The sequence below is a fragment of the Dipodomys ordii genome, unplaced genomic scaffold (assembly GCF_000151885.1).
Source record: "Dipodomys ordii isolate 6190 unplaced genomic scaffold, Dord_2.0 Scaffold117, whole genome shotgun sequence".
In the NCBI taxonomy this organism is placed as follows: Eukaryota; Metazoa; Chordata; class Mammalia; order Rodentia; family Heteromyidae; genus Dipodomys; species Dipodomys ordii.
In genome coordinates, this window is record NW_012267333.1 from 4,547,653 (window position 1) to 4,561,460 (window position 13,808).

The 13,808-nt window shown below is 37.0% G+C and overlaps 2 protein-coding genes across 2 annotated transcripts; both read right to left on the reverse strand.

Annotated features, from left to right (window-relative positions):
- Positions 1 to 1,825: 1,825 nt before the first annotated feature.
- LOC105995395 (olfactory receptor 8K3-like) lies at positions 1,826 to 2,749 on the reverse strand. Its single transcript, XM_013029103.1, has one exon. The coding sequence runs from the start codon at positions 2,747 to 2,749 to the stop codon at positions 1,826 to 1,828; it is 924 nt and encodes a 307-aa protein (XP_012884557.1).
- A 6,969-nt stretch (positions 2,750 to 9,718) lies between these two features.
- LOC105995344 (olfactory receptor 8K3-like) lies at positions 9,719 to 10,660 on the reverse strand. The gene has a single exon (XM_013029049.1). The coding sequence runs from the start codon at positions 10,658 to 10,660 to the stop codon at positions 9,719 to 9,721; it is 942 nt and encodes a 313-aa protein (XP_012884503.1).
- Between the last annotated feature and the right edge of the window lie 3,148 nt (positions 10,661 to 13,808).

The window sequence follows — 13,808 nt, forward strand, 5'->3', positions numbered from 1 at the left end:
CTATAATATTTTGTACTTAAGGAAAACGTGTCTATGAAAGTAGACATATTACTTTTTCATCTAGTATTAGCATATCATCAATTGTCTTTATTTAAAAATATTTGTCACAGAATGTATTGGTATAGACCAATAATTTTGGCATTTAGGAGGTGGAGACAGGCAGGAGAGAGTATCTTAAATGTGAAGACAGCCCAGTTTATGCAATAAATTCTAGCTAGTCTGATTTACACAGTAAAACTCTTCCTCCTCCTTGTCCTTCTCCTCTACCTTCTCCTCCTCCTCCTCCTCTTCCTCCTCCTTCTCCTTGGAGGTACGTAATACTACTGAGATTACTCTCAGGATCTCAGGCTTGCTAAGCAGTTGTTTTATTTGCATGATTCCTCTGGCCATATTCTTAGATTATTTTTCAGATAAAGTCTCAAACTAATACCCAGTCAGCCTCAGACCATGATCCTTATACTTTCTCTTTTCACTTACTGGTTTTTGAGACATATGTTGCTATGGCAAGCTTGGAGAAAGAGAACACATATTGAGAGCACAGTAAATGACAGGATTTCATCAACTTTTTCCAATGTTGTCCACCATGAACTTCCCATCTCTATATCTAAATTCTTGAACAGTTGGGTGTGCCACCATATCTGAAATTCTTTTTTTTAGATGTGTGGATAAACCATATATTGAATGATTGAGGACAGTTCTCAATAGGTATCTGCTCAATAGGTATCTGCAGACCTCTTTACATCTCATTGATTTGAGATACATTTTTTTTATCATGCTAGCTATCTGTTCTCCTAAGACTCTCGTTATGTCTCCAACCCAGGATGTTACTATATGTCATGTAGTATTTTTTGTGAGATTCTGTCTGGATATTATTAAGACAGGAAGAAGTGAGTAACACAGGAGCTATTTCTTGTGCTTTGCATATCTCAGGGAAACTGTACTTTGATATGTGGTGTCAATTTTTTTAAAAATCATTTTGTTTTTATTCCATTTTGTTTTAATTCCATTGTACTTGTTTTATTGGGAGGAAAATCCCAGCCTCCATCACTTCCTTTAAATTGGTAGCTCTGAAAACAGCTCTTCTATTCTTTTTCAATTAAGTGATCACTATTCTTTATCAGATCTCTTATACTCACATCATGATGAAGATATATTATTAGTTTTAAATGAAATAAGATTATGAGAGGAGACATAGTCCACTGAATACAGCAATTTCATTTTTTTATTTTTTTAATTTATTGTAAAGGTCATGAACAAAAGTTGTGAAGTTCATTTATAATGTAAGTCTAGTAAGTATTATTGTTGTATTTGTTCATCCTTTGTCCTGCTGCTTCTGTGATTCCCTTATCCATTCCATGGGTTAGATAAGCTTATATACAAGACAAAGGGTACAGAAAACTAAAACAGAAAGAAAAAATAGGAAAACCTGCATGCAGGACATAATACGAACCTCTTGTTTCTAATTTTTGGAGTGCATTTTGATTATGCTTCATTATATATGGTATGCACTTAGTAATTGGGTCACTATATATATTGGATCACAATAGTGATCCCCTGGTAAGAATATCATAGACATTTTATTAATACAAATGAGGGAGACTGAGTTCTAACCCTAGTACAGACAAAAAAGGAGGAAGAAGAGGAAGAAGCGGAGGAGGGGGAAGAGGAGGAGGAGGAAGAGGAAGAGGCGGAGGAAAAGGAGAAGTAGGAGGAGGGGGAAGAGGAGGAGAAGGAGGATGTATTTTTCATTTACATGGGATTCACACAAAGTGATTTCTGATGTCCATAATGTAATTTGTAATAATATTAATGCAGGTAAAATATCTCACAGGATTTTCCATAGCCTTTCAAGAGCAGATTTGACATCTTTGTTCCTCAGGCTATAGATCAAGGGATTCAACATGGGGATCACCAGGGTGTAAAAGATGGAAGCCACTTTATCAGTGTCAAAGGAGTGACTGGATTTGGGCTGCACATACATGAATATCAACGTCCCATAGAAGACTACGACCACGGTCAGGTGGGACCCACAGGTGGACAGAGCTTTGTGCCTGCCTTCCACAGAGTTCATCTTGAAAATGGCTAGCAGGATGAGCAGGTAAGAGAAAAGAACCACCACAAGAGATGAAACCAAATTAAACCCTGCTGAGATCAAAATTATGATCTCAATTTCATGAGTGTTGGAGCAGAGCAAAGCTATCAAGGGAAGACTGTCACAGAAATGACTGATGACCTTGTAGCCACAGAAGTTTAAATTAAAAATTTTGACGGTGATGAGAAGGGACAGAAATGTACTGTAGAGGTAAGGGATGGCCACCAACAGTCGGCACACCCTCTGTGACATGACCACGGTGTAGAGCAGGGGTTTGCAGATGGCCACATAGCGGTCATAGGACATGGCCGACAGGATAAAAAGCTCACAAATGATGAAAGCAAGAAAGAAAGCCAACTGTGTAGCACAGAGGTTACGCGGAATCGTGTTTTGATCCACCACAAAATTGACCAACATCTTGGGTCCCACTGCTGTCGAATAACCAAGGTCAGTGAGAGACAGATGTCTGAGAAAAAAGTACATCGGGGTCTGCAGCCTGGAGTCCACCGTGGTGAGGACAATCATGCCCAGGTTGCCCACTACGGAGACCACGTAGATGAGTAGGAACAGCACAAACAGTGGCACCTGCAGCTCAGGACGATCCGTGATGCCCATCAGGATGAATTCAGTCACCACCGTCAGGTTGCGCTTCTCCATCCAGGCTTGTTAGATAAACCTATTATGAATGAAGACACCACCACAGTCAATGGCTTTCTGATGTTTTCGTCCCCTGAGATTCCTTTAGCATGCAAAGCAAATATAAATGAAATATATCCAAACTGCCCCATTTATCTCTGTTTATTCATCTTAAAGTCACTGATTTTTAATTCTATTTAATTTTATTGTAAGGCTGATGTCAGAGGGATTACAGTTATATAAGTAAAGTAATGAGTACATATCTGGGCGAACATTCTTACCCTCTCCCTTGTTTGTTGCCACTTCCCCCTTACTCCCTTCCTTAGGAAGATATAAAGTTCATTTCCAACAGTGTCTTGTGAGCATCGCTGTTGCATTGGTTCACCCTTTGTCCTTCATCTCACTCTTTTATTATTCTCCTTCCCTTCCCCAAATCAAATTAATGTACATACAAGAACAGTGTACCAAAATCAAAAATAGTGACAAGTGAAAAACCAAATCCCGTATTTGTCTAGAAAATGAAATCTCAGAAAAGCCTGCGAACTATTCCAGACCATGTCTAAAGTGTTGAGGACCAGGGCAATCTAAGTCGTAGAAGGCAGCAAAAGCCTTAGGAACTGGAGAAAGATGGATTTCCAAGTTTGAGCAGAGAGAACATTTTCCCCTCTATTGGCCTTTTGTACTCTAATATGGTCCCAAGTGGTTTTAATTAGAGTCCACTGGAAATGTACTCATTACCTTGTTCATGTAACTGTAATCCCCCTGTACAGTATTTTTACAATAGAAAATATATATAAAAAAGAATTACACTATTTTTTAAAAAAGAAAGTCTAATTTCTTTTTCAGTCTACGGATTGAGTTGATAACTTCTAGAAACACTGGTCATAGTCATTTGGAGAAATCATGCTTATTCACTATCTGTGAATGACTTAGCTCACTTAAATAAAATTAATTTCCTTGAGTCCATTTCATATCAACCATTCACAGCTCCTTACATGACTCTTAATCTCCAAAATTAGGACCATGCTAAGATCATGATTCTACCCAACATAATTTAATGATGTAATTTATTTATTCTACTACATTAAAATGTCAAATTTAAATATTTTATTAGATTGATAGGCATTGTAACCATCCTTTTTCCTGCTGCCACAAATGTGCCACATTGGACCTAATTTTATTATTTCCATAGTCATTATTCGGTAATACGTCATCTGTTCTTATAGTATACTTAAAATTTTTTATTGTTATTGTAGTTTTGATATACAGAGGGTTTACTGTTACATGAATCAGGTAATGAGAAATGAGTTTCCCCTGCTGTTGCTCTCTCCCACTTTTTCTCTTCTGATCTCACTGGTTCAAGATATCTGCTCCATTTTTCACATACTGTCCAGTGAGTATCATTATTTTTCTTCATCCTTGCTTCACCTTTAATGTGCCTTCCCTTACCCTTCCAAATGCATGCAAACAAGACAAAATGAAAAGAAAACAAGAGAAGATATTTTACCATTAGTTAGGAAACAGAAAGACATGGAAAGAAATTATAAATGAAGTAAGCCAAAGCCAAAGAAACACAGGCTTCCTGAATAATAGTGTACACTGACAAAAATATCAGTTGTACATAATTACATTAAATATTATTTAAAAAGAAAGATATTTTATCTGGAATATAACAAATGCTTTAGATAATATTTCATTTGTATTCAGCATAAGTGACAGAAAAAAGTCATGAAAAGGTCTTTGAAATAAATTTACCAAGCATGTAAAAATGAGACCATTCATTCTAAAACTCTGATACATTAATGAAATTAATGGAAGAGTGATTTTTTTTTATTTTTTTATTTTTTGGGTCCGGTCACGGGGCCTGAACTCTGGGCCTGGGTGCTATCCCTCAGCTCTTCAGCTCAAGGCTAGCGCTCTACCACTTGAGCCACAGCACCACTTCCGGCTTTTTTCTTTTTGCTTATGTGGTGCTGAGGAATCGAACCCAGGGCTTCATGCATGCAAGGCAAGCGCTCTACCACTGAGCCACCTTCCCAGCCCTGGAAGAGTGATTTTTAATGAATTAGAAAGGCAGCTCGGGTTCATTCACGGAAAATCTTATTCTTAGGCAGTTGTCAAAAAATTCAGGTCATCAGATCCTACTAATCCTAGCTACTCAGGAGGCTGAGGTCTAAGGGTCATTGTTCAAAGTCAGTCTGAACCCAAAAGCCTGTAAGAATCTTATCTCCCATTAATTACCAGAAATTCAGAAGCAGAGATGTGATTCAAGTGGTGGAGCACCAGTGCTCAGGCCTTGAATTCAAGCCCTATGGCACACACACACACACACACACACACACACACACATACACACACACACATCACCACCACTACCACAAAAAAATCCATTTAGATTAATCTAAGTATCCAAAATACTTACCAGATTTCTTATTGTTTTGAATGATCCAGAAATTCTCCTCTTGAGAATAATAATAAAGCCAAGATTACTTCTATGATGTTGCAGCACTATTCGCCATAGCCAAGATATTACGTCAGCCCAAATAACCCTTGTGGAGTAATAGATCAAGAAAATGTGATGTGTATATATACACACACACACACACACAAATTTTAGTTATCTGTTATAAACAATAAATATCATTTGCAAAGAAATGAAAGGGCCTGGAAAAAAAACAAAGGATGCATATGTGGAACTTAGAATTTATTTATAGATAAGCAAACATTTCAGGGCCCTGTGTAAAACCTTTCACTGAAGTGTTAACTCAAGTGTGGCAGATTCATGGAAGAATTCAAGCAGTGTAATTCCTTCAAAAGGCTAACTCACAGAGCAACAAAATAAATACCAGGAAATGGGTACTCAAAGGAAGAGGAGATCAAGGAGAGGGCAGCAGATGAATAAAGTTTAATGCATATTCTCCCATGAAGAAATTTGAGGGAAGAAGTAGGTTGAGAATAGTGAAAGATTCATTAAATTCATCATGTTTCATTGGACACAACCTTGTATAAATGCTAAAAGATAACAAAACTATATTGTAAAAAAGGGAAAAAGTTGGAAACTCACACTTTCTGATTTCAAAATTTGATGCCAAACATGGTAATTAAAGAAGTATGAATTGACAAAAAAGAAGGCTTCCGTTCAATAGAATGTAATATAGTTTGTAGTCGCTGGGACTCTATGAAAGGTCAAAGAAACAGCTACAGTCAAGCCACTCACCTTTGCTAAAGAGTCTTCCTATGTTCTCCATGCTTCTTAACTCCATAAAAGCAATTTATGAGATCACTAACCCCTTTGAGACTTATTCCTGAAAGGGGAGCATAATTTGCTAATCGTTCCTGAGCATTGTAAAGCTCAAATCTGCTAATTGCAAAGTGCAATTTATGTTCTTGTATAAGGAAAGTTCTGTGCGATAAGTTTCTACAACTGATAACAAAATATTATACCTGTGGGATATGTTAATGGTCTTTTATTATTATACAGAACATATCTTATTATCTCAAGGCAGTGGAAATAATGGTTAAATGATTAATATTGGTTGTTAAATCTTTGAAACATTCACAAGATGATGTACACGTGTAGCTCTTTTATTCTTATCTTTATGGATATTTAAATTCACTATGGAAGCAGAATACACATTGAAAATTCAAACAAGATATGGCACTTTTAAACAAACAACACATCTATTTAACAAGAATACAGATGTTGTAACAGTATCTACAAAAGAGAGCATTCCAAAAAAGTTTACCATTTTCTGCTCCATAAATTTGTCCTATACACACAAAATGGACAACTGCTGTTTGGATTTTCAACAGCTTTGTGTTCAGCTAATCAAAAACATAAATTGTTTTATTTTACAGAATGAGAAATTGAAACATATGCAATGTATAATGACCAAATCAAGATAATTTGCATTTTAAAATAATTTAAAAATCTTTATTCACATGAAACTTGCAGAGGTTTATCGGGTATACTGTGATGTTTCAATATAAGTATCCATATGTACCAATGAAATCAAGTTACTTAACTTCATTGTTTTATTTTTAGAGCTCTCAAGCTCGTAATTATTCATTAAATATTTCATAGGTATTTGTGAATTATAGCCATGCTAACTGTAGTATAGAATATTAGAACTTATTCTTTCCATCTAAGAGTTTTATTACCCATGATCAACTCTCCTTCATTCTCTCATCACCCCGATTTCATACTCCCTAACAAGCACAATTCTCTATTCAGACTGGCATGTTTAACCTTCCACATTGAAATGAATATGTGATACATTTTTTTCACTGACTGGTTTATTTTACTTAGTAGTAAATTCCAGTTTCATGTATTCTAAAACATATGACATGTCACCATTCTCTGTATGGCTGAACAACTGTTTACCTTGTATATGAGATGCTTTTACCCATTTAGGTTCCATATTACAGCTTTTATGGAGCATGTACATGGTAAATGTTAATATTTCGTATTTTACAATTTCAGTTTCCCTTCTAGTTTACATACTCAAGTAAGGTAAAGTAAGTCTGTACATCAACATATTTAATTATTGGTCAAAACAGACATTAAACATAATTCAAGTTTTAGAACAATTACCTATATGTACCATATTTAAAATTTTAGAACATTTTCCTGTATATCACATATATGTCGAAGCCAACTTTTTCTATAACCATTTGTTGTAAAAGAAAATCTTTTCTGCATTGCATTTACTTTACTCCTTTGTCATTATACAGTCGAATTTATTTGTGTGTGTGTCTATTTTTAGGCTATACTATTCTGTTCCACTCTCTTCTATTTTGTAAATCTATTTTATCTATTATTTCACAAGCTTTGCTGATTACTAGATATCAGTGCTAATTTTTGAAACTGAATTTGTCAGTTTTCAAATTTGGTTTCTCAATATTGAGCTGGTTATTTTGGCTCTTTTACTTCTCAGTAAAACTGGGTAACATTATTTTACTGATATTTACAAAACAAATTACTACATGTATAACTGGTATCACCTATAAATAATTTTGGAAGAAGTGACATCTACACAATAATATTAAGTAGTTTTACTTTGCCTAGGTTTGGAATATCTATTTAGGTTTTCCTTTCAATAAGATTTTTTTTTATTGTGAGAATACCGTACAGAGAGGTTACAGTTACATGGGCAAGATAACGACTACATTTCTTATCAAGCATTGTTGCCTCCTCTTTGTTTCCTCTTCCCATCCCTCTCCATACTCCTCCTCCCCCCACTCAGTCCTCCCCCCACCCCTCACCAAAGTTGTTGCATATTTCTACATGAAATCTGAAATGTACTGAAAATATTTCATTTTTGTGGGCACCATTATAAATGACATTAGTTTTAATTGTTCATTTAACATGATTATTATTACACATACAAGTTATTTTTCATATTTTATTATTTATAATTAGTTGCAGATCAGAGTCATCTCCATCACCATCCCAATCGCATTTTCACAATGCTACATAGGAGAGAAAGCATGCTGTACATATCTTTCTGAGTCTGGCTTATTTTGCTTTTTTATTTTTTAATTTTTTTTTATTAATTTGGTTGGTTGTGGGGCTTGAACTCTGGGCTTAGGCGCTGCGCTGTCCCTGCACTCTTCAGCTCAAGGTGAGTGCTCTACCACTTGAGCCACAGCACCACTTCCAGTTTTCTGAGTGGTTTATTGGAGATAAGAGTCTCATAGTCTTTCTTGCCTTGGCTGGCCTTGAACTGCAATCCTCAGATCTCAGCCTCCTGAATAGCTAGGATTATAGGCATGAGCCAATGGTGCCCAGTGCTTTTTTAAAAATTTTTTTTATTGTAAAGATACTGTACAGAGGGGTTACAGTTACATAAGCAAGGTAATAAGTCATTTCCTTTTAAGCATTGTTAACCTCTCCTCTGTTTTTCCCCTACCATCCCTTACCTCCCTACTTCCCCCAACTCCCCGCACCGCACAAAGGTATAAAGTTCATTTTCAACACAGTGTCTTGTACATCTCATTGTTACACTAGGTCATCCGGTATCCTTATTTCATCATTTTGTTATTTCTTTTCCCCTCCCCACATTAGAAAACTGTATATACAAGATGCAGGACACAGGAATCAAATATAATTTTGCTTTTTTAATTTTTTTAGTTTTTGGTTGGTTGTGGGACTTGAACTCTGGGCTTGGGCGCTGTCCCTGTGCTCTTCAGCTCAAGTGAGCACTCTACTGCTTGAGCCACAGCGCCACTTCCAACAATTTTGCTTTTATATGGTGGTCTTCCCACTCCTTCCATCTTTTCTGCATACAGTATGATTTCTTTCATTACATGTACCATGTTTTCTTTATCTATTCAACATCCATGGGTATTTAGACTAGCTAGATGACTAGTGGCTGTTGTGAATATTGCCAGTCAACATGGACATGCAGGTCGCACTATTGTATGCTGTCTTTGATTCCTTCAGGTATATACAGGGGTGGTGATGTAGCAGGATCATATGGCATTTCCATACTTTTAGATTCATTTGTTTTTTTTGCTCATGAAAAACCTCTACAATGAATTATTCTTTGCTTAGTATTAATGCAGTACATAATGCACTAAGCAAATAACTTAGTATCATCATGTATCATCATGTAATGGGATGCACATGGAAATTGAAATGATGTGTGAGACATCAAAATTATTCTTTACCCTATGGATGCATGTAACAACAAAAACAACAACAAAAGGTCTAATGGGCCCCACACACTTGAAGGTACCCCTTCAATTGTCACATAGACATTTGGCAATGTAAGAATGACACAAACTTCACACATTTACACTGAACTTGAAGACAAGCAAAAATGAGTTCCTAAAGGACAATCAGTACTTTTATATCTATAGTTGGAGAACCAAGAAAATACTTCTACTTTCTGATGCGTCTTTTAGCACAGGACTTTGTAAGGCTTAATACATATAATAAACCATTACCTTTGTGTCATTTATTGCATAACCATTGTGTATTACACTTCAAATCGAAAGTTTGCAAAGGTTTCTCCACACTCTGTGCAAGGCACCTTTGACCTCTTGGTTCCTCAAGCTGTAGATAATGGGATTCAGCATGGGGATTACCAGGGTGTAAAATACAGAGGCCATTTTATCAGTCTCAAAAGAGTGACTGGATTTTGGCTGCACGTACATAAAGAATAGAGTCCCATATAATACCACTACCACTGTCAAGTGAGACCCACAGGTAGAGAAAGCCTTATTCCTGCCTTCTGCAGAATTCATCCTAAGAATAGCTAGAAGGATGAGCACATAAGACACGAGGACTATCGACAGGGATGACACCAAATTAAATGCTGAAAATATCAATATTATCAATTCCACATCCCAGGTGCTTGAGCAAAGCAAAGTCAGCAGGGGAAGACTGTCACAGTAGAAATGACTAATGACAGTAGAGCCACAGAAGGAGGAAATGAAAATTTTGATGGTGGTGATCAGAGAGAGAAAAGCACTGTAGAGGTAAGGGATGGCCACTAGTGTCCAGCACACCTTTTGAGACATGATGACCATGTAGAGTAGAGGGTTGCAGATGGCCACGTAGCGATCATAGGCCATGGCGGATAGAACAAAAAGCTCACTGATGATGAAAAAGATGAAGAAGGCTAGCTGCGTGGCACACAAGTTATAGGGGATTGTGTTCTGCTTGGTGACAAAATTTACCAACATTTGAGGTCCCACAGCTGTTGAGTAACCAAAATCAATGAGAGCCAGGTGTCTGAGAAAGAAGTACATGGGTGTTTGTAGCCTGGAGTCCACCTTGGTGAGGATGACCAGGCCCACGTTGCCCAGCACTGACATCGCATAGATGATGAGGAACAGCACAAAGAAAGGAGCCTGCAGGTCAGGGCGGTCTGTGACTCCCAGGAGGATGAAATCCTTGAGCACTGTGACATTCCCTTTCTCCATCCTGACCTGGAAGGAAATGCTCTGTGAGACAGTCATCCACAGCCACTGGATTTCAGGAGGTAACTCCCATGACAATGTTAACATCTGAGAATCATGTGTACATGCAATGAATGAGTGGTAGAGCACCCAGCCCCAGAGTTCAATCCCAAAACAAACAAAACCAAAAACAAACAACACAAAAAACAAACAACACAAAAAACATGCCACCATTTTTCTCTTTGACATTTTCGTTTATATATTAAAAAATCTATTTTATTGCCTTTAAATCAGTGTTACAAAGAGGTTACAATTCAACATGTCCGTTGATAAAGAAAATGTATCTTGTCAGTGTCTCCCCTTTTATCCCACGGTTTTTTTTTCTTTTTTTTTGGTCAGTTGTGGGACTTGAACTCTAGGACTGGGCCCTGTCTTTGAGCTCTTCAGCTCAAGGCAAGCATTTTACCACTTGAGCCACAGTACCACTTCTGTTTATCCGGAGTGGTTTATTGGAGATAAGAGTCTCATGGACTTTCCTTCCTGGGCTGGATTTGAACTACGATCCTATGATCTCAGCCTCCTGAAGAGCTACGATTACAGGTGTGAGCCACCAGCACCTGGCAACCTCATTTTTTTTGTATGTGTTTTTTATTTTAAAAATACTGCACATAGAGGTTACAGTTACTTGAGTAAAGTAATGAGTACATTTCCTATGGAGCATTGTTACCTCCTTTTGTTTTTCCTCTACCATCCCTTCCTTCCCCACCTCCCCACCTCCCTGACTCCTCCCTCCCTCCAAGTTGTAGAGTCCATTTTCAGCATAGTGTCTTGTATATCTCATTGTTAGCATCTCATTGTTGGTATAAGCCTGGGTCATTCTGGCATGTTCATGTACGTATTCTGCGCATCTTGATTGGACTCACCCCTGCATCACCCTTCCTCATCACCCTCTCCCCTCCTCCAAACAAACTCAACTCTATTTTCACACATTTGACCACATTCGCTCTCCTTCACATTCTGCATGCCAAATCCTGCCTTGTGCCATCCTAGGAGACCACAAGCACCTACAAGTGAAACTAAAACAATGAGATGTACAAGACGCTATGTCGAAAAACAAACTTTACAACATTTGCCGGGGTGTAAAGGGATATTGTAGTCCTGGAGATGGGAGGGCAGTGATGGTAGGGGAAATACAAAGGAAGAGGCAGCACTGCTTGATAAGAAATGTACTCATTACCTTGCTCATGTAATTGTAACCCCTCTGTACGGTATTTTCACAATAAAAAGTACTTATTTAAAAATACAAGATAAAAAATAAAACGATTTAAGAATGTGTGAAGATAAGAGAAATTTTATCACTTGACTGGAAATTACATGCCGTTACAGAAGCCCTGTAGAATCATTTATGCTCACATAGTATCCATACTGCACACCAGAACAACAAAATCTTTAGACTGCATCCCTGGTGGAGAATTCCAAAACAGGTTCAGCTGTCTCAAAGTTCATTCTTTAGAATCCCAGGAGAGTACAGAAATAATAGCAAATGGAAATATAGTCCCTTGCAACCACAAAGGAATAGAATAACAGTGTTAAAGTACTGTTATTCTAGAAAATAAAGTCTTGGAAATGCTCTAAAGTATGGTATAGGATATTAAGTCTATCATGGGTGAGTGACTACAATTATGCATACAATATCAATGAGCAAGAAAAATCATATACTATATAAAATATAAATTATGTATTACATACTGAAGTTCAGTTTCTGGAAATAACTAAGTAGATATAATTTCCAGTTCTAACCACTCACCTAACATGAGAAATAAGTCCTTGTTTTCCTGTAGGGCTACTAACCTGACGGCTATCAGGAGACTTTATGAATCTCTCTTCTTTCTGAAGCCTGCTTTTGGGAATATGAATGCAATTTTTTTGGTTATTCCCAAAGCAGCTGAGAAAAATCAGTGAGGTCCCTGGGTATTTGTTTACTATTAGGGGAATCTTTAATTTCCCGGTGGAGGAATTCTTTTATAGGATTGTTGATTTTCATTACTCTAAATCAAATATCTAGATTTAATTATAATAAGAGTTGGGTACATACTTTATCCACCTACAAATGTAGTTACCTCAACAGTCATCATTTCTCGCAATAGTACTTGAATCAAGTTTTTGTGTATGTATGTTGATTCTGGGGCTTGCACTCAGGGCCTGGATGCTGTCCCTGAGCTTCTCTGTTTTCAAGGCTAGTGCTCTACCACTTGAGCCACAGTTCCACTTCCAGTGTATTTGGTGCTTAATTGGTGATTAGAGGCTTTCCTGCCTAGACTAGCTTCAAACTGTGATCCTCAGATGTCAGCCTCTTGAGTAGTTAGCATTTCAGGTTTGAGCCACCAGAACCCAGTTTACACCAAGTTTTATGGCAGTGGACAATTTAGCATTTAAACTTGTCCTTCAGTTAATTTTAAATATGTAGAATGTGTAAAAGTTATAAATCTATGCCTGTTTCCTGTTTATGATTTTTTGAATCTTAAGTGGCATGGCTTCACAGAATCAGATTCACAATAAGCCATTTTCCCTCTAGTGTCTTGTACCATGTTGATGCCCTCTATGCTAGACCTTGTATTTTAGAGTTGTTGAGCAAATATTGATGATGTTAGGTTGAAAAGTCATGAGACAGATGAGACAGGAAGTTAACCACCAAAATGTTATTGCAACAGAAGTATATAAAGAAATGTTTATTGCCATATTTGATGACATGGTGATCAAGAAACATATTTTGTCCTGGTGCTGTGACTCGTAACTGTATTCCTCAGTTACTAAGCAAGCAAAAATGTGGATGATTGTTGTTTGCAAAAAAAAAAACTGAGTGAGATTCCATTTCAAACAAAAAAAGTGCAGTGTGGTAACATACACTGTAGTCATTGCTACACAAGATATCCCTGGATGACTTGGGCAGAGTCTCAAAGCCCTTTTCAAAAGATAACTAAAGCAACAAGGAAAAAGAAATAATTCGAATGTGTTCCTAGTATGACTACAAGCCCTAATACTGCCCCAAAGCAAAAATTACAAGAAGCAAAACTGTATAATTTTCTCAATACAAAAATACTCCCATGATTAATAAATCATTTCAATGAATATAAATCAATGAATCCGTACACTTAATTTGTGATTGTGTAAG